The sequence below is a fragment of the Myxocyprinus asiaticus genome, chromosome 3 (genome assembly GCF_019703515.2).
Source record: "Myxocyprinus asiaticus isolate MX2 ecotype Aquarium Trade chromosome 3, UBuf_Myxa_2, whole genome shotgun sequence".
Classification (NCBI taxonomy): domain Eukaryota; kingdom Metazoa; phylum Chordata; class Actinopteri; order Cypriniformes; family Catostomidae; genus Myxocyprinus; species Myxocyprinus asiaticus.
The window spans coordinates 46254704-46276432 of record NC_059346.1 but is presented as its reverse complement, the minus strand read 5'-3'; the positions used below and the strand labels follow the sequence as shown (position 1 = coordinate 46276432).

The 21729-nt window shown below is 36.6% G+C and overlaps 1 protein-coding gene across 8 annotated transcripts in view; it reads right to left on the bottom strand.

Annotated features, from left to right (window-relative positions):
• Positions 1 to 130: 130 nt before the first annotated feature.
• The window catches only part of LOC127420999 (phosphatidylinositol polyphosphate 5-phosphatase type IV-like), a 55900-nt gene continuing 34301 nt past the window's right edge, over positions 131 to 21729 (bottom strand). For 3 of the 8 annotated variants that reach the window (XM_051663741.1, XM_051663750.1, XM_051663747.1), the window contains 9 exons: positions 5866 to 5989; positions 5682 to 5779; positions 4972 to 5096; positions 4753 to 4872; positions 4456 to 4563; positions 4198 to 4359; positions 3928 to 4043; positions 3716 to 3852; positions 131 to 1754 (listed from right to left, as the gene is read on the bottom strand). In XM_051663741.1, coding sequence (XP_051519701.1) covers positions 1619 to 1754; positions 3716 to 3852; positions 3928 to 4043; positions 4198 to 4359; positions 4456 to 4563; positions 4753 to 4872; positions 4972 to 5096; positions 5682 to 5779; positions 5866 to 5989 — 1126 coding nt within the window. In that variant the 3' untranslated portion in view covers positions 131 to 1618. Of the gene's footprint in view, positions 1755 to 3715; positions 3853 to 3927; positions 4044 to 4197; positions 4360 to 4455; positions 4564 to 4752; positions 4873 to 4971; positions 5097 to 5681; positions 5780 to 5865; positions 5990 to 13922; positions 15531 to 21729 lie in introns of those variants that run through there. The other 5 variants (XM_051663725.1, XM_051663716.1, XM_051663708.1 and 2 more) reach the window with 5 other exon arrangements.

The following is a 21729-nucleotide window of genomic DNA, read 5'->3' as shown; positions in this document are numbered from 1 at the left end:
TGGACACTACATGCATTGTTACAAAATCATGTGACAATGTAGCATACTAGTTTAAAAAAATTATTGTAGAATAATGCCTACCGTTTCACATAATATTTTTATACATTGCAGTAAGCAGTAAGTTTGTATCCCATTCCGAACATAAACCATAGTTTTTGTCTTTGTGAATGTGTAATTACATCATGCACATTTTTAATGTTCGGTAATTGGTTCCTTGGTTTGTGTTCAAAACAATAATTATTTTGCTGCAATAAGGGTATTTAAACAAGTTAAGAATGAGACAGAATGTTTGTATTAATTCTCATTGTAAACAACTGTAACAGGCTATTATTTGGTTTTAAACAGCAGAATGTTGAGGCAATCATGAGCAAGATCGCAGGCACTTTCAGTACAAGTAGAACTGAAATTCATGATGTGAATGCATGACTCACTATTACACCAAAGTTACTGAGATCCATACACAAGCAATACCAATACTATGGTAGTTCCCACTCCCATATGTAAATCCCATTTGACATCAAGTTAGCTGAATTATATTAAATGATGTCAAGGAAATAATCAAGTCTAGTATGTGCCATCCCATTCAGATTTTGCAATGCACACAATTTAAGCCAATTGCAGCTTCCATGCTTTTAAACACAAGATCACATTTACCTATCAATCACAATCAATAAATAAAAACAGATGCAAACGCCACTTCTCCCACATTTTGCTGGTAATGATGCTACAGTACAGTTCCCTTTTTAATAGACGTACCGTTGATTAGCACATTGGTAGGTAAGTGTTCCAAAATGAGACCCAGGAGCCAATAAAACAGACTCGGCAACCTGGTTCTGGTTATGAGGTGCTTAGGGTTTCAGTAAAAGTGTAAGAATTTGAGCTACTGATTTAAAAAGGCTTTGGAACACTATCAGTTGAAACCTGATGCAGAACAGACTGTGTTGGCTTGCAGTTAAATGTTCACCAAAATTAAGATTCTGTCATCATTTATTCACTCTTATGTTGTTCCAAACCCTCTGACTTTCTTTATTGCAGAACACAAAGGCGGATGGTTAGTCTCAAGTCATAATTCAGTTTAATTCCATCTTTTTTCCATAAAATAAATGTGAATGGTGACTGAAGCTGTAATTTTACCTACAATCAGTTTTTTTGCTCCACAGAGGAAGGAAAGTCATATGGGTTTGAACAACATAAGGGTGAGTAAATGACAACAGGATTTTCATTTTTGGGTGAACAATCCCTTTAAATTAAATACAAAATAATACAAAAAAGCAAAGAATACTGGATGTACAGTACAGTTCAGACAAGTGTATTAGGTAAACTTAATTTACTCTGGTCAGTATAATTTATAGATTTATAAAGCATTTTCTGTTGAGTCAAAAAACATTGTATAGTTCCAAAACTAGCTGCTAAACTTCAGGGTCCAGCCACAGTATCATCTTTTGGTCCCTGGACTTTGCACCGATGCTTTTTGATGCACTTCAGTGGAGGCAGATAAGTGCCATGACATCCATAGCACTTGAGTTATCCTTTGGTCCTGAAAGTCCAGCTTTCCAAGTTAGTAACTCAGTATTTGAACAGTTTTAGCAGCCTATGGCTTTTGTGCACAGGTCCCAAATCAGGAAATGGTGCAAACAGTGCTGTTATTCTGATTTTTCATGGCTGCCTCTCTCTTCTTAAGTTCTCTGGTGATTCTCCTTTTGATTCCCTCTAGGTACAGACTCCTGTCAAATAGCCCAGCACCCAAAGGAATGCTGAGGAGGATAATACACGTCATTAGTGTTTTATCAAACCCGTATAACTATTATCCCATTATAAATATATGTATTATCCAATTATAACTGAAAAGTATCCATAAAAATATTTTCATGATAGAAATGATAGAAAAATAGAAATTATACCCAAATTGTGTGTGCTATGTATATTTATGCTAATTAGAGTTTTCCATCGTTCCTCTCGCATCAATTCTTTTGAAATCAGTGGCGAGTCAAGTCTCTTGTGCGCTGCGCTTGAGAAGTGCTATTTAAATGATGCTGGCTATGAAGAGAGCTCCAAATCAGTCTCTTATGAGGCTTCATTTCAGTAAAGATGCTGCCATAGTAATCAGCTGCCTATGTAATCTGGAGACAGCAAGACAGCTTACTAGGTTTTGGAAAAGACGCATAGTCCCAGCCAAACTCACACTATAGAGTACAACAAGTGTCCACCTATTTTTCAGCCATCTTGGTTCCTGAAACATTTGTCCAATTCATTTTTCCATAGGAATTTCATAAAATCCTTTATGAAGAGTTGTAAGCCATCAACCAAACCAAACCAAACCAAACCAACCAGATCTGAGGTTAATCATAACATTACAAACTTTGATTTGAAGCAAAAAAGTATTTGAATATTGGAAAAAAAGGCAATGGTACAAGACTTTACTTGACATCTTCTGTGAGGGAATGAACTACAATGCAGAGAATCATTGAGAATGATGTAATTGAATTAAAAACTATCGAAAAATCTAAAACTATTAATTTTAAGTTGTTAATTAGAAGTACAGAAACAATATATTTAAGTTTATTGCAAATTATTCAGATATATACATTTTTGTCTTTGAGAGTCTAGGGAGACTGACTCAATTGGTTCATTTACAGTGTGTCACAGGAGCGGGTGGTTGTTGTAGAGCTCTTTTGGCACACTTTGCTTGCCGCGACTCTCTGATTGGTGGATTTTTCTCTGAAGGATCATGGGCACAAATTTCACTATTAAATATGGACTGATGGATTTAGCAGAAGCATATATAATCAATTAACAACCACAGAGCTAACGGTAGGTCTGTCTTTAAAGGTTATCATTAAAAATCTATTCCCCTATGGAAAAAATGAATTGGATTTGTACTTCCAGAACCAGACTGCTGTGCTCTGTTGGGCTGAGCCAACATTGCTGTAGATCCAAACTGTTTATAGGGACAGTTCACCCTAAAATGAAAATTTTGTCATCATTTACCAACCCTCATGCCATCCCAGATGTGTATTTTTTTTCTTTCTTCTGCTGAACACAAACAAAGATTTTTAGAAGTATTTCTCAGCTCTGTGGGTACTCAAAATGCAAATGAATGGTGGCCAGAACTTTGAAGGTCCAAAAAGCATAAGCATAATAAGGCAGGATAACAGTAATCCATATGACTCCAGTGCTTAAATCCATATATTCAGTAGTGATATGATAGGTGTGTGCAATAAGAACTTAAATATTGATCTGTTTCTCACCCACACCTATCATATCACTTCTGAAGATATAGATTTAACCACTGGAGTCATATGGATTACTTTTAAGTTGCCTTTATGTGCTTTTTGGATCTTCAAAAATCTGGCCACCATTCACTTGCATTGTATGGACCTACAGAGCTTAAATATTCTTCTAAAAATCTTTGTTGTGTTCAGGAGAAGAAAGAAAGTCAAATACCTCTGGGATGGCATGAGGGTGAGAAAATGATAAGAATATTATAATTTTTGGGTGAATTATCCCTTTAAACTCTCTGGGGGAATCAACCTACAACTGGCTTACTTATAGTTTTATCTGCATATTAAAGCTGGTGTAGGAGAAAGTATTTAAAAAAAAAAAAACTTTACATTTTATTTGTGGATTTACGAACATTGACTAACAACTGAGCACCACTCTAACCTCCAAAAGTATGTAAGACTAATAAAGCTTGCCATTGTAGAAAGGTGCTTACTTATCTCTACCAGGACGAAGTTTGACCTGAAACATGCCAATGACAGGCCGGTGATCTGATGTCTTAATAGATGAGCAAGAAGTGTACTTGACCACTTTTATATCATCTGCTTGTCTGTTTCGATAAAGAATCCGATCCTGTCAACAAATCAGGAAATTAAGTGATGGTACTAAACACAAAGAAGTTTTCACATAATTAGCTGGTACTCTTACAGTATATGAAGGCGTTCTCTGCTTTGTAGTGGTGTCATAGACATCGCAACCAATGTCAAACTTGTAAGTAGGAGGAAAGTGAATAGGTGCTTCCTGAAACCCTTTAAAAATGGAACCTGCAAATGGACAGAATGTGCTGAAAAATTATGGCTCAATACAGATAGTTCCAGTTTTATACAATGTAAGAAAGAATATTGCATTGATGTGAATATATTAAGGCAATATTCTGCATGACACATGACTGAACTACTACATCTTGTTTGAACTTACCTTCCTTCATCTCTTTAGACAGCTGGTCATGCTGTAACAGAGGGCTCATGTCTGCACCTACAACCTGATTCAAAATGGCATCCACCTCTCCTCTATCTTTATTCAGGCGGAAGTTAAAGTCTCCAAACCAGAAGACTTCATCAAAACGGGTTGTGACATCAGCTGAGAACGAACAAGCAAAATGTGTTCATTAACAGAAAAATATAAGCAATATCTATGGTACAAACCTAGAAATACAACAATCACAGGAATACTCACAGTTTGTAGAGCGGTAAGGGTTGGTATCAGGAAGGTTTCTAGGGAGAGCTAAAGCTTCTATGATCTTGTTGTAGTCTAAGATCCTCTCATATACTTTAGAATCTCCGGCTGAAGAAAAAAACAAAAATGGTTGGGTTGGGTTTTCTTCAGTACAAATTGTTGTAATACACAGTAGTTAGGCATAAACAATTTCCATCCCCTAATCTAATGCTATAGTCATTATAGACATATATTAAAATGGCAGTGTTACACATAACTGGGGTGTCTGCGATTTGGTTTAATCTTTACTCAACTTACAGGTGAAATGGGAGGTGATGAAGAGGAAAGACGTCCCAAAGAAAGTAAAGCCAACACCCACAGCTCCTTTAGTCTTAATCTGTGATATAATTCGGGTGGTGACTGTAGCATGTTCCACCTCTGTAGTGGCAGAAAAAGACACACACTTTTGAACTGTTATTTTTACATAATAATCATGTTTTATAAAAAAATAAATAAAAAACTTTATTGAGGCCTTACCTGAACAGAACCATATGAGGTCCCTTCGGACAAATACAGTGAGATAGAGAACTCCATGGGCTGCTGCATACAGCATGACATAATACGGCCCAAGCGTTTCCTGCAGACGGATCTCCCACTCCCTCCTGTGCACAATAAGGGTGAGAATCTTTAGGTGCATGCCTGATGATTCAAATCAATCCTACAAGCATCATTCTAAGACATCTTTGTACTGCCAAGATAATGGACCCTTTTCACAGACCATGAAGACACGTTTTCACCTTTTTAGCTGTTTACATTTTTTAATATATATATTCAAATTTTCATACATTTAGTATAAATATATAGCATATATTAAAAAAATAGTCATGATGGGATTTCAAATACAGCTGCTGAGAGAGTGACAGTAATTTGTCATATTTCTCTCTTACTGTTGTTATCCACCACTCTTGTTTTTTTCTCACTTTTTGAAAGTTGTGGAAACATAATAGTAAATTTTGTCTTTTGCTGTTGGAGCACATGAAATAATACAAATAAATAATTCAAATTATTGTTGCAGTCTTCCAGAATTTGCAATTATTAATAATTCAAATGAAAATCCCAATTATGAATTATCAACGCATCACCAGCCCAAGTAGAAAAACATTAAGAGAGTAAATGTGGAAAAATATCATAAAGAGACAAACAGAAAAGTTGAAAAGACATACAGAACAAAAAAGATGAATGCCTACCTATCTGGGCAACCTTCCTGAACTCCAATAATGTAGACATCCTGTGCAAAGTCTGTATCGGTTGGGAGCAACAGATCATCTAGGTTGTATGGAAGCCCCTGAGACAGAGGGGGAACATTCAGTCTCACAGCTGCACAGCATATAAACAACAAAATAGTATTGTTTTCAGACTATTATTCCAAACCTTCTCTCCCTGCATGTTCCATGTGGCAATGTAGATACCAAGCCGTCTCTCTGGGAAGTAGCGGTCGAGCTCTTCCGCCCCCAGCAAGGCACCGTTTCCCAGAACACTGCCCTCCAGAAAGCTCCTAAAAACCAAAGAACCATAAGTGGAACACAGAAAAGTGTAGGGATTCAAACAGTGAAACTATTTTACTTAATCAGCACCCAAGGAGCACTATTTGTCCAATCAGATTAGAGGACTGGAACTAGGCTAACTATTGAATAATGACAATCTTCGAGAATAATGGAAATTACTCAACATCAGTCTCATGACAATTCATAATAATTTATGAGATGGTGAAATTGTAATATATCATATGACTTGGCTCGTACAAAAATGTATGACTTTTAGTCTCACAGAGACCACACAATCAACAAGCAGAATCTCAATTGATACAATACATACAATTTTAGCTAGCCTCCTATCCAACACTATTTTAAGAAAGGAAATGACTGTGAAAAAAAAACAAAAAAAAAATTTTTTTATTCCTTATACAATACATTTGACTAATGTTCAGGTATGTCAATAATCTGTCACACTTTCCTCGTCTTGTTCCAAACCCCAATGTTTTATTTCTTCCATGATACACAACAGTGATTTTCCTATTAAAATTCTGGTTAGGTTTAGGGGTTGGGTAAGGGGTTCGACATTATGGTTAGATTTAGGTTTAGGTTGGAGGTAAAATTTACAAAAAATCGTACCAACATCATTTGTTGGTTCATTTATTTTTCTCTATGGGAGTAAGAGGGGCACACTAGGCTTTGAGCGTGCACATTTTTTTCATGGACCATGATATGATGTCAGGCAGGTTTTAGTAAATAACACTTCACAAAAAAACTTTAATAAAAATGTTAATAAATACCATGTACTCACTTTCCAGTAACATTAAAAACACCAGGGATATTCATAAAATATTGATAAATATTCACTATTGCTCGGCACATTATTTTATGGATATATTTTTGAGACATCAATATATTAACATTAGCTGACATTTAAAGGGTTAGTTCACCCAAAAATAAAAATCCTCTCATGATTTACTTACCTACAAGCCATCCCAGATGTGTATGTCTTTCCTTCTTCAGCAGAACCAAAATAAAGATTATTTATAAGCACATTTCAGCTCTTTTTGTCCATACAATGAAACTGAATGGGTGCCGTGAGGCTGCTGGCTGTTTGACGGTCCAAAAGTCACATTTAGGCAGCATAAAAGTAATCCACATGACTCCAGTCGATCAATTAATGTCTTCTGAAGCAAATGGATAGGTTGGTGTAAGAAACAAATAGATATGTTTTAAGTTTTTAACTTTAAATCATTGCTTCCGGCCAGCACTGTATTGCTGTTTGAAAATAACTAACTCTTATGTGACATTCGCTCCTCTGTTGTATACAAAGCGCGCGCTTCCGACTTCTTGTGTGAATGTGCCATTGCGCTTACGTCACTGATGCGTCGACTGCTGGCAGGAAGCGATTTTTTAAAGTTAGTAAAGTTTTAATTATCGATTTATTTTTTACAAACGCCTATCGACTTGCTTCAGAAGACAATTGATCGACTGGAGTCAGCCTGATGGAACCCATTTACTTGCATTGTATGGACATACAGAGCTAAAATATGCTTATAAAAATCTTCTCTTTGGTTCTGCTGAAGAAGGATAGTCATACACATCTGGGATGGCTTAAATGTGAGTAAATCATAAGAGGATTATAATTTTTGGGTGAACTATTACTTTAAATTAGAAGCCTAATTTGTGTGCTTTCCAGTTAACTCAGTTGGGCTTCTGTTTAACAGCCTGGCGTAATAGCGTTGGAAGATCACAAGAGGGTGATACACAGGGTCTGAAATGCACTTTTTAGCCCACCAGACAAGGTGGCTGGTAGATGAAAAAATTTACCAGCCAGTCAGATTTTTTACTGGCCAATTTCTTTTTTTTTAATTTATTTATTTAATTGCACTTTATTAAAGTGGATTTTACAGACATGAGAGAAAAATAAACAATAACTGTTAGCATGTTTAAAAGAGAACTGTTTTTTTAAAGAATTATTTATGAAATATTTATTTGCCAAATTGTTCATTTAGAATTCTTTTTCAGATTATTCACTGATTACAACAAAACTAAATTTGTATTTTAAACTACATGTTGTCATATGAACAACCAGTTTGTAACTCTCATGAGTCTCATGAGCTTCACGCACACAAAACACAGTAACAGTTCTTGGTTTATTTGGAGTGATTCAATTAATTCAGTCAGCCCCAACTGATTCATAAGTCTTTTTAATTGACTAGAGAGCCGGCTCATATATTTACTGGGGATGACCCAATACCATTTTTTGGAAACTTCCTTTTCAGTACTCGCCGATACTGATACCTGTTTATTTGTTTAATTTTTTTCTGAAACAGTTTATTTCAGTTTTATCATCAAAATGGTGTCTACATAAATGAATTAATTAAAACTTTAATCAAATGAAAATAGAACATTATCAACATAATTTTGTATTATTATTTATTTATTTATTTATTTTCAAATGAAGTGCTTTTATTCAGAACCTCACTGCACAATCCAAAATACAACATTGGAGTCGAAAAGCCAGTCGTTACGTGACTCAAAGTGATTATTAAACTGCAAAGGGCTGCTGTTTAATTAAATCAATATGTCTGTATGAACTGAATTAGCACTCTGCTCGTGGTAATCTGCTACAAACAGAGTGCGTGAGTGTGAGCTAAGGAGCTCGTAAGAGCAGCCAAAGTCAGCACAACACTGGCTCCACGCATTATCTCTGTGAATTTGGCACCCTATATAATTAAATCATTACCAGATCTATACCATTCATTTGTGCCGATTTATGCTGCAAAAATTAACGTTTGTGCTGGTTCGGTGTTTGAGATATTAGACACTATTTTTTTGGCTGTGATTTCACTTTCCAACCCATGTCATCCAAATCACTCCAAACCGGTGCCGTTCATTTGTGCTCGATTTGTGCCGTTAAAAAAACACTGTAACTATTTCTCTGAATTATTTAGAAATAAGAATTTGAATTCGGTAGCAGTGATGTCACTCTCCACCCCACGTCATCCAAATCGCACCAAAGCGGTGTTGTTCGTTTGTGGTGGTTTGTGCCGTTAAAACAAACATCATAACATTTTCCTTTCTTTGTATTTAACAAGATCGCTTTTAGAAACCATGAAATCGTGCAGGCTAAACCCCATGTCAATCACTCTCACCAGTCTTCATCGTTTGTGCTCTTTTCTGGCTTGTGCTGGGTTTGGTATCATTGAAGCATTCATTTTTGGCAAAGATATAATCTTTTGCCACATCCAACACCAAATGCAAATGTTTGTGCTGCAAATTATGATTTGTTTATAGGCTATAAGTGAGACTGCTGAACAAAGCTGTACATAATGTTTATATAGGCTAATTATTCAATTCTTTCACAAGTAAACAGCCACATTCAGCTCTGAATTTGCTTTTATTCGTTTTCATTTTGCTATAAGCTGGCGTGACTTGTGTTGACGGTGTTTGTGTAATTACATAGGCCTATCCACCTTATTATTCACTGAAACTAGGGCTGCGTTCCATTTCCATTTTTATCCCCTCCCCCCCGCCAAACTTCACTCCGTCTCCTGGACTCGGATGAATGTCACTGCTTACGTTGCACGAGTGTCCACTACTGACAGAAGACATGCAATGGGTTTAACTGGACAGATTTCACAAATCCAGTTTTGTCTGAAATAAGTGTTTTCCCCTGATTATTAGCAGTGTGCTTTATAAAATGGCCTCCCAAGGCCTAAATAATAATTTTTCTGATGAATTGTTGAATCAGAAACTTAAACAATTAGTTAACTGATATTAACTGAATTGTGAAATAAATCACATCATAAAGGTAATTTTGAGACAACTATGACCCATCTAAATTTTACTTTTTAAAATGGTAAGCCTTTTATAACTTTTTTGGCTTACATCCTTAATTTTTCACAATGCCAACATGTATTAAGCCATCAAACTGAGTCAAATCAATCTGTGAAAGTTTTCACAAATCCAGTTTTGTGTGAAACTAGTTTTTCCATCATAATTATCATGTTTTCAGAATGTAACCTGTAAACTGTAGTTAAACTGTTGACTCCAGAACTCAGAAAATGGTTAAGAGACAAAAACTAATCTGTGAAAAAATTCACAAATCATCAAGGGGTAGAGCAGTAAGACGCAATCAAATGTGATCAAATGTGATTGTGAAAGTTTTCACAAATCAGACTCTATGTAAAACAAGTAAATTTGCATGAACCCAGACTGCGTGTTTGCTGTAAATGTGAAAGTGAAGAGTGAAAAGTACTTATTTGTCAAAAGTCTGAATTTCAAACCGCAAACTATCTTTACCGTGGTCTGTCAAACCACAAAATGATTTGAGCTCCGTGGCGCTGCAGAATTTAGAGCAGCCTCCGGAAACCGCGAGCGTCGGTAGCTGTGGTGCGCGTATCTATGTAGAAAATAATTTATTCTAATTTTAGAACACGTCATGTGTCCACCAGACGCATCAAGGTGCGACCTTCTTTAATTAACCCTGCCGCTCACACTGTGTTGAGAAATATGCTTGAAAAGACAAAGACTATTGTTCAAGGAGCAGCCCCATTTATATCTGGAAAAAATGCAATATATATCAATATACAACAGTTAGTTCCGGTCCTCAAATCTGATTGGACTAGAGATGTTCTATGAGTACTGATGGTCTCACACTATGTGTATCACTCCGTATGTATCACTCCGCTTGTGTTCGTGCCATTCTAAACTAAAGTGTAAGATCAGTGCATATGTGTTAAGAGCTACTGTATATGTGTCTCTTTACTAGGGACGCACCGATACCACTTTTTCTCTTCTGATCCGATTCCGATATCTGAAATCTCAGTATCGGCCGATACCGATCCCGATCCGATACCAGTGTTGTTTTTTGCATAATCAGTTTAGAATATCTTTACATTATTGTGTGGAACTAATTATGGGTACTCTTTAATATGTAAAGAAACACAACCCCCTAACTACACTTTATTTAAATATAAATGTATAGCTTATTAAGAAAAACTTTATTGTTAAATATTATACTGGATAATGTAGCAACAAATTAACAATAATTCCAGTATAAGTCTTCAGTAGAAAAGAAGCCAATTTGCAAAACAATTTCAATTTGTATCTGGACTTTAAATAATTCAGATTTTTTTTTTTTTTTTTTTTTTGTTCAATTTAGTCGTAAGATATCAGTTCACTTTTCATTCACACAGTTATTTATTGGAACCCATTCAACTTAAATACTGTTATAATTTGTAAACAAATAATAATGATAATAATAATAATAAATTATTATTTCTATTATTATTGCCTTTTAGAATTATAAATACAACAGTAATATATTTCAATTATGTACCTTTAACTTTAAACCCCTCAGGCTTTTATTTTGACATTCTGAACTCTCCCGTAAGTCCTGTCTCTGTTTGTAGGCAAGTTCACAGTAGTTTAATTCACTTCTCATTCAAATTCTTGTAAAATTCTCCTATGGTGTCGTTCTAAATGCATATTATAAGTGAACCAAACTATTGAGCATGTACATCTGAGATGTTGTTCATTTGAAGCGCTCAAATACTGCGCACCGCGGGAAGGCTGAAAATAGCTGCGAGTGCCTCACCAGTCTGTGTGTCGTGCTTATGTGTGTGTGTGTGTGTCAACAGAGCAGCACCATTCACTAATGTGCTAGCGCAGCATGTGCAAACTATATATTTACTTATTAAACACAGCCTTTTGCGATTCACAGAGCTATCGCATGCCTTCAAGTGGCTTTGAATAAAATGCACGAGTCATATGAACAACTTTAATGGTGTTATTTATTTATTTTGTTCTTTTATGTCATTTTTGGAGCTTGACCATAATGAACATGACTAACACAGTATCAGATTTGTATTGGGCTCATCGGACTGATACCCGATCGGTCTGAAAACATCAGTATCGGAGCCGATACCGATCCAGGTATCGGATTGGTGCATCCCCCTCTCTTTACATAAAATGTACATAAAATTTGACATTACATATTTTAGCCTGCAGGTGGCGGCAACAGACCATTTTTGTGTGTAATATGAGCCAGTTGGTGACGTGAAGTGAGTCAGCGTCAGTCAGTGTTTTTATTCATCAGCGCTCCATGATCGCTCGTATTACTACTACACTACTAAAGCTAGGAAATATCTTTAAATGGCTTTAAACTAACAACTTCAGCATTAAGGCTCATCACAGCTGAGAGACACAACAAACTGATTAATTACACAAACTCAAGGCGCTTACCTCTTACTGGAGTTTCCATATTCGAGAGGAAATACTGTTCAAAATGGCAAAGGAGATTGCGGTTTCTATAGTGAATGACTCTTGTGCACCAGCTACCGCGAAATAGGGAGAAATACCCCCACTTGGACAGTTATTTTTCCACTGAGAAAATAGGATGAATTTGACCAAAATGACATTATCTTTAGAGAGCTGACTAACAAACTACAGCATCTCTGCTTGGGAGTGGCAACAGGTGATCGCACATGCTCCATATCTCTCTCTGTCTCTGTCTCTGTCTCTCTCTCTCACTCTCTCTCTCTCTCTCTCTCTCTCTCACACACACACACACACACACGCACACACACTCATCCTTGTTTCTCCAATAGCTTGTTAGAAACAGCCCAAGCCGTGATACTAGTTCTAAAGTGACATTTCTGAATTACTAACGAAGGCTTGGGCGCATCATTTGGTTTGAACCAGCAATGGCAGATTCTGATCTGTCGCGTAAGAAAGTAGTTCCATGCACAAATGCATTTTTTATGACCATACTCAGTTTTTCTACATTTTTTTAAATTTACTTGTTCATTGAACTGTTTTTTATAAGCAATATCACATGAGCAAGTGTGCGATATGGCCCTAAATCAGCACTGCTGTGACTACCTACGGCACTCGGCCTGCGGCCGAATCACAGCAGTGCTGATGTAGGGCCATATCTCACTCTTGCTCATGTGATATTACTTAAATAATCATCTGAAAAATCTTCAGATTATCGATGCGTATAAAAGGCATCGATCCCAAGACTAAAAAACACACAGCTTTGAAAAACTGAGTGTATCCTTTGAATTGAGCCAAGAGGTCAGAATGTGACGTTTCAATCTTCTTTTGGTCACGTGTCCTCTAGTTCAGAGTTCACTAAACTTGAACTTTGGTACGCAGCGTCGTACAAAATTTCTTCGCATTCAGATGCATTAGAATGGGAGTGTATGGAGTGCGAAGTGTAGTGTGACCGCCCCTCAAGTCATATGTTTTAGTACAAGCCAAATTGTTTGATTTCTTAATATTGCGCCATCTCAACTATTTTTTACGACTTCCTCCAGAGTTTCTTTTCATTTTTGGTAACAACAGAATTTACAGTATATTATTTAATGAAGGCAGAACAAGCTTAATTGAGATATAAAGTGATAATTAGATGCATTACTAATGGTTAGATATACATTTCAAATTGGCCATTTCATTTGACATTATTAACAGTCTGTAAAGCTATACTCACAAAATGAATCTGAATGAATGGTCTACTAAATCAATTTGGCAGCTGCAGTAGATGCTGAACTGGCATGTCATTGATCCAGCCTTAATCCCCTTACTTTCACCTTCCTCTTCAATCTCTATATAAACACTCAGTTTCACTTTGCCATTATGTACAACTTAAGTTGTGCAGGTGACTCAGTTACTCTACACTCAGTGCATCAGGAGAAGTAATTATGATCTATTTCCTAACATCTTATTTATTGGGTTAACAAATTAACTAAATCTCTTGTATTATGCTGAAAAATAAGACATGTATTATTACAGAAAGACACTTGGATTCTTTAGGAGTTAAGCAAGATGACACATCAGCACGTGATCATGTGATCTTGAAGTGGAGGATGGATACCTGCTAAAAGCTAAATCTAAATGGGCAGCAAAGAAATACAGAAAAGAAGCAACAAATATATAAACACTTACCTATTCCTCACATCCCTGGGTCTGATAGGGTTCAGTACACTATAGGTGGACTTCATGGAGTGGACAGAGGTGCTATCTGACACTAAGGTCTCCAACAGCCCACTATCACTCAGGTTCCTTTGAAGCCTCTCCGACCGCCCCCTTCTCCCCACCACACTGTAATCCAAACAATCTCTGTCAATCCGATTAGCTGTCCTTAAGGACGTGGAGTCTGTGCTGTGCTCCAGAGGAGGATTCATGCCAGTGGACTGGAGTGGAGAAAGAATTATTTTAGATTGTCTCAAACGCTCTTTGTTCAGATCACAAAGATCATGTGGGGACACTTCGGTTTCAGAGAAACTTCCAGTCCAGTTCCTGAACGGTGGCATCTCCATGGGTGGATGTCCTGACGTAAGGCTCTGTCCATTCTTGAAACCCAATGGACTGCTTGACTTCGGAGCCAAAGTGTCTTCTTTAAGGGAATCGGTGGACGAGCCAGTCTCACCCGCGTCTGTGAGACTCTCCTGGCTGTTTCTCAACCTACTCCCCCTCACCTTCTCATCAAATGTGATGTTTCTACCCCCCATTGCCAATCCCACAGGCTTCGGAAGAGAGGGAGGCAGAGGCTGATCAGGACTAAGCTTAGTTTCCTTGTGTTCATTCTGAAGTACAGTGGGTCCATTATATTGCTTCTTGAGATCTCTGAGCTCCTCTTGGTCACTCTTCTCTTTCCTCGGGTCTACACTTATACCAGTAATATCTGTTTTGCAAGCTGGTTCTCCTGTGGGTTTAAATGGGACAATGGTCTCTCCATGCTCAGTCATCCTATTGTCAGACTTGGTTTTAGATGTAAACGAGCTCCATGGTCCTCATTTGATTACATTCTGTGGAGACAGCAAGCAGATTTATTGTGCATAAGTATGTATCTCAAAAATACAAACATTATAACTATTAAGAATCCACCCAAATGTCTATTAAACATCTAAACGGAAGCTGTAAACTACCAACATTCAATAGTACAATACCCAGCTGAACACAAAACAAGTGTGTGATCCTCAGTTGGCCACCAGTCTGGTTTAATGGTTTTTGGAGGGTTTCGGGCACTTCTCAGGCTGAGGGACCAGCTAAGCCAGCTGAAAACCAGTTTGGCCAAACCAACTAAGACAAGCAAACCACTTTAGGATTGTTTAATCTTCCATTTTACTAAAAACAACAAAAACATTATTATAAATAAGAAGAAGAACAATTATAACGTGTACAGAGATTTAAAAAAAGCTGCAGCGTAATTATCTGTTTTGGTACCCAGCTTTAACTAATACTTATACGCTAAAAATTAAAACAAAATAAAATAAAATAAAAACAACTATTGTATGAACTATTGATAAAGTTTTAAATTAGTTTTAAATCTCTGTCATGCTAAATTCAGTGATGACACACGATAGACACATTAGTAAACAAAACTCTCCGAATATGGCGTTTACAACTTTCCAAAACATACATATGGAAACGGAATAAAACACATATTTAAAATACGTTTGTCTGAAGAATAAAATGACGTCTTTTGATACGGAAGCATCACTCCGTTAGATCCAGACAGTTACTTGACTTCCTTAGCAACGCCAGTCAACCAACAACTGCTGAAGAGGGTGTGCTGACAGTCCGCCTCAGTGTGATATTAAACAGCGCCATCTAACAATGAATGAATGAAGACTCTGTTGTGTGCAGATGTTTTCAGTGTTACAGTTCCCCTTCTGTCACTCACTTGACAATGTGTATATATATATATAATTTCAGTACCCAAATGACAATAGTCATACACTGTAAAAAGAAAAAAAAAAAAAAAAAACATTTTTTTAACAGTTGTTCACTCAACATAAGCTAGTTGTCTTTTTGCTTTGACTTAGTCGAGTTACAGTACATTAAAGAGCACCTATTATGGTTTTTCAAATATTACCTTTCATGTAGTGTGTTATATAGCTGTTTCTGAATGTAAAAAAGGCTGCAAAGTTTCAAAAATCAAAGTGCACGACAAATGGATTTATTGACTCCCAAAAGAAAGAACCGATTCTGAACACCTGAAACGAATCGTTAGTAATTCCAGACTCACTTCCTGTACTAACCTACCTAATTTGGTAATAAAAAACCTGCCTCTGGTCTTCATTGACTGCTCGCGAACAGCTTTGACCCGCCCTCAAACACTACACTAAGCGGTAGACCAATCACAACAGACTGGGATATCTGACCAATCAGAGCAGAGTAGGCTCTCTGAAAGGAGGAGTTTAGAATGAATCCTTTAGAACGGATCATTGAACGAGTCGTTTTTGACAGTGGGGAAAAAAAAGGTAATGCTGGAATTTAAATTATGAGCAAATTAAAGTGTTTTTTACCTTGGATGCATGTAAATCTATTGTATGAGACCTTTATAACAAAATTAGGCACGTTTAAAAACCATAATAGGTGCTCTTTAACACACAGTTTTGTCGAGACAACTAAATAATCCATTGACAATTATTTAGTTATTTAGCAGTGCTGATTTAGCATTCTTGCTCGTGTGATCTTGCTTATATAAAACAGTTCAATGAACAAGTCAATTAAAAAAAAAAATAGGAAAAACTGAGTATGGTCATAAAAATTCATTTGTGCATGGAACTACTTTGTTACGCGACAGATCAGAATCTGCCGTTGCTGGTTCAAACCAGTTATTTATTTGTGAGTAAATTGGATTTAACAGGTTTTGTTCAAATAACTTTACTATTGTGACACAGAAGCCTACCCAGGGTGCACTGCAGCACCTAGACTATAGTTTTGATGTTTTATGTTCTGATTAAAGAGTTTTATGAACATCAGCAAAGGATGGACATCCTATGGGGTTATTTTTGTTTCATAGGAACACACAAATAGAAAGCTGGTTCACAAATAAATTGAATGAGATCCACAAATAAATGTAAGGAGTTTCACAGAAAGGAAATGAATTCACAAATAAAAAGAGATTTGTAAATATATGTTAGGAGTTTCACAAAAATAAAGTGAATTCACAAATAAATGAAATTTGCAAATAAAAAAAAAATATTTACAAATATATTTTTTAACTCAAACACAACTCTGTCCAGCATTCATTTGTGAATCGTGCACATTTATTTGTGGATCGCTTCCTGTGCATTTGCAGATCACTACACACATTTTTCAATTTTGAAACAAATCTAGCATCAAGACATGCACACAAATCTACAAATAGGTGGACTCCACCCATCGTCTTCTCAAGCCAATCAGATAACAGCCACGGACCAATCGTAGCATGTTCTATCTTCAACCAGTCACGCTTCGTTTTACTATCAGGGTGGGACCAGAGTCACAGAGCTCTCATGAGCATGGAATCAAGCAGATACAGATAAGCTCCAAGGCCACAAACTTTTAAAGAAACGGACGTCATCAGAGGAATACTGTGACTTAAGGTTCGTATCATTTTCTCTCAATTATAAACATGTGTAGTGTCTTGTTAAAGCTGAAAATTGCCCATTTATAGAGTGTCCTGATCATTAGCTTTATAGCTAACCTGGCAGACTGTGTTACACCTGTAGCGCCTGCTATCTCTCCTGTATGCCACCAGAGGTCGCCCTCTCCAGGAGTACTAACATTTCCCAAACTACATTTCCCATAATCCTCCATTCAAACTGATTACTCTCCCACCTGTTCCATATTAACTCTGTCTATTTAAGTTCCCTGTTTACACATTCATTGCAAAGTCTTATTTGCCTAGTCAACATTTCTGAGCGGTATTTACCATTTCTGTTTTAATTCCTGCCTGTTCTTCATATTTCCCAGCCTGCTTGTGTGTTTTTTGGATTTATTGCCTGTTTACTGGATTACACCTCTGCCTCTCGGATTTACTTGGTTTGCCTTTCTGGACTGTCTGCCTGTGTACCAAAACCTTGCCTGCCTTGTTTTTTCCCTTTATTTTGCTACTTTAACTATCTAATATGATTCATGTTTTATAAAGACACTATCTGTACTACTGATCTTTTGTAGTTTCTAGTAGTGTCTGTTTGGATCTGCCATGTAACATTAAGAGTTAAGGTTTTGATGACACATTTCAGTCAAGAAACTTGGTAAAAATTAAAATAGCAGACTCATACAGTCAGCCAGGTTAGCTATAAAGCTAAAGATCAGGACACGCTATAAATGGGCAATTTTTAGCTGTCGACATTTAACAAGATATTATACATGTTTATAACAGAGAGAAAATTATACAAACCTTAAATCACCGTATTCCTCTGTCCGTTTCTTTAAAAGTTTGCGGCCTTGGAGTTTATCTGTATCTGCTTGATTCCATGCTCATGAGAGGTCTGTGACTCTGGTCCCGCCCTGATAGTAAAATGAAGCGTGATTGGTTGAAGATGGACCAATCAGAGCACATTGAGTAATGTGGCCATTATCTGATTGGCTTGAGTAGAAGATGGTTGGAGTCCACCAATTTATAGATTTGTGTGCACATCTTGATGCTAGATTTGTTTCAAAACTGACAAATGTGTGTAGCGATCTGTAAATGTACAGGAAGCGATCCACAAATAAATGTGCACGATTCACAAATGAATGCTGGACAGAGTTGTGTTTGTGAGTTAAAAAATATATTTGTAAAGATTTTTTTTAATTGCAAATCTAATTTTATTTATTGGTGAATTCACTTTATTTTTGTACAACTCCTAACAATATTTATGAATCTCATTCTTTTTATTTGTGAATTCATTTAATTTCTGTGAATCGCTTTCCATTTGTATGTTAATATGAAACAATTCCATCTCCACAGATATTCAATAGTCTGAACAGGAGACACATAGTTTTCAATACAAACATCAGTAATGGTGACACTAAACAAACACCATTAAATAAAATATAAGCTCTTAGCATCACCACACAACTGTTAACTAACAGTGATGGCAAAAACAGCACAAATAAAGTCCACAAATCGCAGAAAAAAAAAAAAAAATATGCCTACAAAACTAAACTCATTTTTTATTCATTCTGCAATGCATGCTGGGAGCTGGCAAATCTTTGTTTTTTCAGTCAACTTTGCTAAGTGAGTTGAAATGGCAAATACGATTGTTGATCCAACAATTTGATAAAATCAAAACTTAAGTTGGTATGAAATTTTAGTTGTGCCAACTCAAAAAAGCTCATTGATACATCTTAACCTCAAAATCAGTTTTTACAGTGTATCATACTGTTCATGAGTTGTACTCATAGGTGGAGTCTTAATCTTGCGGCCTTGGTCTTGAGATCATATAAACATGGTCTTGTTCTGGATCTGGGTCTCGGCTTATGGTCTTAGTCAAGACCGCAGTATTACCAGTGCATTAAATGTGATAATTATTTCAACCATTAGTTGGCGTGGCATCTTCACCATTACTGAAAATTTGCAAAAACTTCTGCCTCAGTGTCATCATGCATGTTTTGCTTATCACATGAATGTAAGTGCTAGAACTATGGTCTAACAACACAAAGCTATCATTAGTGATTTATGGTTATAACTGCCATGTAGAGGCCATGACTTTACCAGCGGTAGCTACAGGACCCAATAAGCTTTTTACGTTGCAGGAGTTGTAAGTGGGAGTGGCCAGTAATCTACGTTGTTGGCGGGAGTAGGGCTACACGATTATGACTAAAATCATAATTGAACATTATTTCCCTTGATATTGTAATCACTATTAATAATATTGTTTAATATAAATGTATTGCATGCTGCATGAAAAATAACTGTTATTCAAATTGTGAGAAAGCGAGCAAAGAACAATCAATCCCTTTATAATCATTGAAGCTGTCAGTCACTTCAGTTTAGCGTGAACTCACTGAGTTCTGCACTCTCACGAAAACTCCCGTTATTATTAATGAAGCTGTCTACACTGCACAATAAATTTCTTATTTACATCATTTCTACACCCTGTTGTTAATGATGATCATTTGCGAGAGAATGTAGCAGCAGAACTCAGTCCGTGAGCGTGCGCTGAATGGATTTCTTCTGTCCCGGTGACTCGAATGCCTCTGATTGGCCGTTGCATTCATGCACTCAACAGACATGTCTGTGATTTTGAAAAATAAACAGAACAGATATACATACAGTATTGTCGTGATGACATTGTAAACCTTAAAACTCTAAAACGACCATAAAAACAACAATATAAACAACTTTACAGCTCAAATAATTCATGAGTTTTAACAGAAGTATTAATATAAGTGATTTATAAAATTATAAGCTTCACATTTCTGCCTTTGAAACCTCCAAAAATTGGCCCCATTCCCTTACGTTGTAACCTATATTTTGCTCTCTCTTTTTTTTTTAAGAAAATGTAAACAACATTTTGCCACAAATGCTGTCTTCAGGGCCATAGCTGGGTATTTTGTGGCCCCTGGCTGTATATTGCTTTGGGCCCCTTTCCTATTAAAAAAATACAGTTTAGAATTTGTGGGGCCCTCCTGGACCTATGGGCCCCTAGAATCATTACCACCTTTCACCCCTCTAGCTATGGCCCTGCTGTCGATTGAGCTTAGCTTGTATTGAACCCGGAATATTCCTTTAAATTACTTCAACTGTTTTTGAAAAACAGTCTCACAAAGTAATTTACCACCATCAGCCTGGACTTCTCAGCTAGCCACTGGTGGCAACTTTAATTCTCTAGCACTGTGACAATCTTTGTAAACCAAAACATGCAGTTTCCTTTAACAAACAAAGAGGACATTTGTTATAAATATTATTTAATTTGCAGAGAAAAAGAAATGCCACATACTTGCATTCAAGTAACTACTATCATTTTCGAAATCTCTCTGCTTTATTTATCTAGCCAAAAGCTTCCCTGCTTTGTCCCCTGACTTAAAGTATGACTGTCTTGCCCTGAATAACCAAAACTCCACCTTCTGCAACAAAATAGTATTATATCTGTATTTCAGTCGGGTCAATTCTTTGAGGCCATCAGATGACATTCGTCGCTTCTGCACTTTTAATATTCCCTTCCAACTCCACGAGTTCTCGTGCTTTGGATTTCTTAATGAATGAGGCATACTGTATGATCCGACCCCTAAGAACTGCTTTGAGTGCCTCCCAAGCCATGCCCACAGAGGATACTGAGGACCAGTTAGTCTCCATATAAACATTTCAGCCTTTAACATTTGTTGGAATTCAGGATTTTGCAAAAGGGATACATTAAAGCACCAACAATATGATTTCTTTTTCTCCATATGTGGCAACACCTCTAAACTCATCAGAGCGTGATCTGAGACTAAGATGTTTCCAACTGAGCAATCAACAACAGATGAAATGAGGGACTTAGATATAAAAAAAGAAAATCTATTCTAGAATAAATCTTATGGACTGATGCAAAAAATTTATAGTCCCTATCGGATGGGTTCAGAAGTCTCCAAATATCTGTAAGACCAAGATTTTTACACATCCTGTGAAGCGTCAGTGTTGCTCTAGGGGGCTTAAACACTTTTGCTTCACTATGGTCAAGGACTGAATCCATCAAAAGATTAAAGTCTCCTCCCAATATTATATCATGAGGGGTGCCAGCAGCTTGCAATATCCCTTCAAGATCTATAAAAAAGCCCTGAAAATCAGCGTTAAGTGCGTAAATACTAGCCAAAATCAGACTTTGCCCTTGAATTTCTGCTAAAACAATAATGAATCTTCCTAATTTATCTTTAATCTGTTTGAGACATTTGAATTGTAGATGCTTACTTATCAGTGTAATGACTCCCCTGCTCTTACTTGAGCCAGCACTAAAGAAAACATGTCCACCCCATATCTTACCAAATTTTTCAGCTTCCTGCGGGGAAAGAT